Source organism: Austrofundulus limnaeus, unplaced genomic scaffold, assembly GCF_001266775.1.
Source record: "Austrofundulus limnaeus strain Quisiro unplaced genomic scaffold, Austrofundulus_limnaeus-1.0 Scaffold71, whole genome shotgun sequence".
NCBI classification, from domain to species: domain Eukaryota; kingdom Metazoa; phylum Chordata; class Actinopteri; order Cyprinodontiformes; family Rivulidae; genus Austrofundulus; species Austrofundulus limnaeus.
Window position 1 is genome coordinate 591,845 of NW_013952473.1, and position 4,809 is coordinate 596,653.

Genomic DNA, 4,809 nt, shown 5'->3' on the forward strand with positions numbered 1-4,809 from the left:
ATGTCACTGAAAACAACAAATCCTACACACTGTGCCTTTAATGAACTAAAACATTTGGTCACATTCTCTTCAAAAGTTGGAAAATGCATACTTTTCAGTATACCTTACACAGTTTTTCTGGGTGGTATAACTCTGGACCCCCCTAGAACTGCTTCACTTCACAGCTGCTTGACAACATGAACAGGTGTCTCTCATTGCTGTCAGCAAATATTGGCAGGTATGAGGTAGAATTCTGGAATTTAGTTTCAAATTACTTATATTGTTAACTGTTTTAATTGGAAAATCTGGTTTCTAAAGATAAAAAACAATATAAAAGACAAAACTATTTAATTTAGTACGTGCATGTATGTAATTTGACAGTGAACTTTTGAAAATTGAACAAAGGGCACCAAATTGGCTAGGTCCAACCCTGCCGATGTGGTACTCCAYGAGTCAACATCACATAAAACAAACTTCAACTGGGCCATTTGTGGCATGGCATCTTTAAAAAAAAACAGTGCCATCACAGCCAGAACTGGCCCACATTCGGTTGACAAACCACTTGCCAGCAGTCARTCAGCAGTGCCAGCTTGACACCAGGTCTACACCTGTCTGCTTTGTAGGCAGCCTCACTGTTTTCCTTCAATAGCTCTCCCACCACCAGTAATCTAAAATCCCTGCATGTACAAAAATGTGCAAAAAAATATATCGTGGAGAGGCTAAAAACAAACAAGATCAKCAGCCCCTTTCCGAACTAAATCTACACCAAAATATTGCGTTAGACTTTTCCATTTCTCTTTGGCTGACATTCTGTATTTTACCCAGACAATGTTTTTTTTGTCTTTTTTTAAAAGTTGCTACAGCTGAAATGAATAAGACAATCTTGTTCCTACCACAGCTCTTATAGACAGCGATCGGAACTGAATGGAAGTCAAATTTAGCTGCTTCCAAGTGCATGTAAAAGGCGTACACACTAAAAACATGGAAAGTGGTGAAAAATGTTCACATTTGCATGTCAGTGGGAATATTTGAAGTAATTTCTTTTAGATATTTTGTAACTCTGAGTGACAAATTGATTTAAGTGCAAGTCAAACTATTTTTGGAAGACCAAYGCACTGATCATCAACACTCTTTTATTTAAAAATGTATTTTCACAAATGAAACAGCTGTTAAAGGATAAATGTTAAGATTTTTTGAATTTGAAAGTACCATGCATTCTTAGTTGCATCAGGCGCAGCTCATCTTTAAAATGTTTTTAACCCAAATGACAGGTGTTAGGTTGTCTTAGAAATGTCGTCTCATATTTGGACCAGTGCGGTGGTACTCCTAGCACCACATAGAAGAGAAGGAATGTGGCTTTTTGGAGTAGAGGCTGATTTATTTATTTATTTAAATTTTTTGGGAGGTTGGGACTGGTCTAGAGACGTTCAGAGCAATGGTTATGCTAGGTGCGGTGAGGTGACGAGTTTGCAATGGAGACTAACCTTTCTTGCGGAGTCGTTGCTGTCACACTCTCCTTTATCGTACCACCATTTGTTTTTCAGTTTGTCTAAGACGGCTTGCTCATTGAGTTTCAACACCGCTAGGTTTACTGGGATTCTTCCAACAATAGGGAAATAACATAAATAACATATTATACCATGTTATTTTATGTTATTAGGTTAAAAAAMACACACACACATGAGCAGCAAATACATTCATACAACAATGCACGGCMTCGCTTGTGTATAAGTCAAAAAAACAAAACACACACACGCACACACACAAATATGCAGCATAAACATCATTAGAAACATCAGAGTCAAAGTGATATGCATTAATACTCCATCTAGCTTGGCTGACTTGCTTTCTAAGGCAGTAGATGTGTATTACTATATCACTTTGGGTAACCGGCACACTGCTTACCCTCATCAATGCAACAAGGATGATTTCGATTTAATCTTCTGGTTAAAAAATAATTTAGAAAGAACTAAACTTGAAAACATCAACACTCATAATGGATGYGGCCTAATAAAAAATATCTTTCATTTAGTAAATTGTAGTTTTTTTTAATCACAGAAGAAAAATAAATAAGCCACTCTCTTCGTTTCCAAATTCAAGCTCTGCCGGCCAAATAGTTACCCTACTTGGCACTTTGTGATTGACCTTCCCCTAAAGCGTGAAGAGAATAGCGTGTTGCCGTAGAGGTAACGTGGACCTGCCGGTTACCCCCCCTCCCCGCCCTCGTTACCCACAGGGTTTATCAAACTGGCTCTGACCTTGGAGTCCCCGCCCCCGCTGCCGCACTCGCCCTTGTCGTACCACCACTTGTTTTTCAATTTGTCCAAGAGGCCCTGCTCGTTCAATTTTAACACTGCCAGGTTTACTGGGTTTCTTGAAAATAATACGAAACAATATAGCCATTAGGAGACAGTCTATGTGGGGGGGACAAAAAAATTAAAGAGACTGGTCGCATGATTGGTGGTGATCATGATAACATTAACTGGGTATTGGGAACTCTCCTGCTGATGGGAAACAGGAGCACTTGGGTTTTGATGAACATGTTAGTTGTAAACGTGCAGTGGGCTAAAATGCTGGGGGGGTGGCCATACAGTAGTAGAGACAGGCTTTACCAAGCAGGGGCCTCAGAGAGAAATGAAGCAGCTAAATGGAAATGCCTCAGATGTGGACATCTGTCAACAAATGGTCATTTCTTTTCAGATCCCACAGCATGCACAGCATTACTATGTATATTAACAAAATGAACTACAGCGCATAACCATGAGCAAAGGCACATTCAGCCAAAGATTTTGAGTGTTTTAGCTTCCACTTTCCATTCTAAGTTTAAAGACACTGAAAGGAAATAACCAATTATAGATGGACACATTCAAAGCGTCTCCGCCATAGCTTGCTTCATCTCCCTCTGGTTAAAGTATGAGAGTATTTCCTATAGCTGACTGGCTGTGGACAAAGAGTCTCCCATTCCACAAAACACAAGACAGGCAGAATATGCAAATTAAAGTCAAGATTGTGGCAACGTTTTTGTTTTTTTCGGTCTGTTTTTTTCCCCCTTTCCAATCAACATATATTTTTCTGTGCAGCAAGTTTTGTTTTAAACATATTCTGCCTTTCTTGGCAGCGCAAAAAGAAGAGTCTTTATCCCCACCACCGAGTGCACACCACAGCTGTAGGGAACACAGTTTTCCTCAGGGCTGGTAAAACCTCTGACTTCTTTCTCAGTCCAGTGGATTCAGACAAAAAAAAAAGAAAGAAAGAAGTCAAAGTGTGTGGACATGGATGGTCTAGCGGGTCATTGGTTAGTTTGGTCTGTTGGTTCAAGGTGAGCAAATGCCAAAAAACATAAAGGCTAAAGCATGTTAGTGGGATGTGGGGGAGGAGGAGGACTGTCATGGGCAATGACTTGATTTACGCAGAAGAAACACAACAAGAGCTGAATTCATGCAGAACATTTGAATGATTGATCAGAAAAGTGCTCTTTGAAAACATTCCATGTAAAACGAAGACATTCCAAAGGCTTTGTTTGCAAAACACAACTTTCAATCAGGCCTGTAATATAATAGGAATGATGCAGATTTATTTTACTGTAAAACGGAATTCCAGTACTAATAAATACAGTGAATTTTTTATTTTAAAGTAGGGATGCAAGCAACTAATCGACTTACGATTAATAATTGAATAATGTTTATTAGATTCAAATTTGTTCTGTTTGATCAACTGACAACATCTACTTAAACCTTCATTCAGTGTTGTAGTGTGACCACCATCCACAAGAGGGCACTGCTGCTTATCCTTAAGTGGAGGCAGTTGATTGTTGTAAGCAAAATAATCATGGCGGCGGCATCCCAGAACAGGAAAGTGAAACGATCCAAATAAAGGTCGGTGTGGGATTATTTTATTTTGTTTAATAATGACAAGGGTGCAAAATTTGCTTCACTGTTTTAACTTGTACGTTTTTTTGGTTCTGTTTCTAAATATTAACACTCAACCTATTACCTTCATTTTGTGACGAATACTTCCACATGGTGGACAACAAGTTTAATGATGACAATCAAAACTGGTTGTGCTCATGCAAAAGATGACCATCAGCCTAACGACTGATAGTGCCCTGATTGCCAACAATCGTTCACAGAGGGCTGAGTCATACACACAATAACAGCATTGTAGGAGGGGGACAATTGGACACAGAGGCCTCCATGTCCAGTTGTGCTTACCTGCAACTTTTCAGACTTAAGAAGTCTTTTAGTGAAGAGACAAAATGTTTTCAACAAAGAACCTGTCCAGAGGTATTACTTCAGATATCACCTTTACAGCGCTCAGTCCTCTGTGCTGCAGAGCAGCATCGTCTCAACCAAAAATTATGTTATGCTAGCATGTTGTTATTTTTATATATGTTTTTTTTTTCAGTGAGTCTTTAACTTATATGTTACTCAGTGTTTAAATGATAGTTTTACATCTCTGTTGATGGAGGATTAAATGTTTCACATATTTTATTATTTTCATCATTTTTTTTTCCATTCAGCAACTCTGAATTCCTGTTTTGTGTTGTTTTATAAATTTAAATGAGTTTAATTATGTGTGCGAAAAACAATTTTATTTTGTTTATTCAGTCAGTATTTAATACAGCTGACACAATAAATGGTTTATATATATAATGTTTTATAATCAGCATATAAAAAATAGCCCTTCATGTTATGGATATATAACATGAAGTATGGTTTTAAGAAAATGGCCACTTTTCCTTTTATTATAACTCATTATTCATTAACTTGCATCCCTAGTTTAAAGTTAGGATTTGAAGTATTTTAACAAGAAGGCACATACTGTATGTTT

General features: G+C 37.9%; 1 protein-coding gene across 1 annotated transcript in view; it reads right to left on the minus strand.

The window, feature by feature from the left end:
- gria1a (glutamate receptor, ionotropic, AMPA 1a) overlaps positions 1–4,809 on the minus strand; it is a gene marked incomplete at its 5' end in the record, with an annotated part of 104,120 nt that overhangs the window by 20,571 nt on the left and 78,740 nt on the right. Inside the window, 1 exon segment of the mRNA XM_014010618.1 lies at positions 2,238–2,352. Within this exon segment, the coding sequence (XP_013866072.1) occupies positions 2,238–2,352 (115 nt within the window).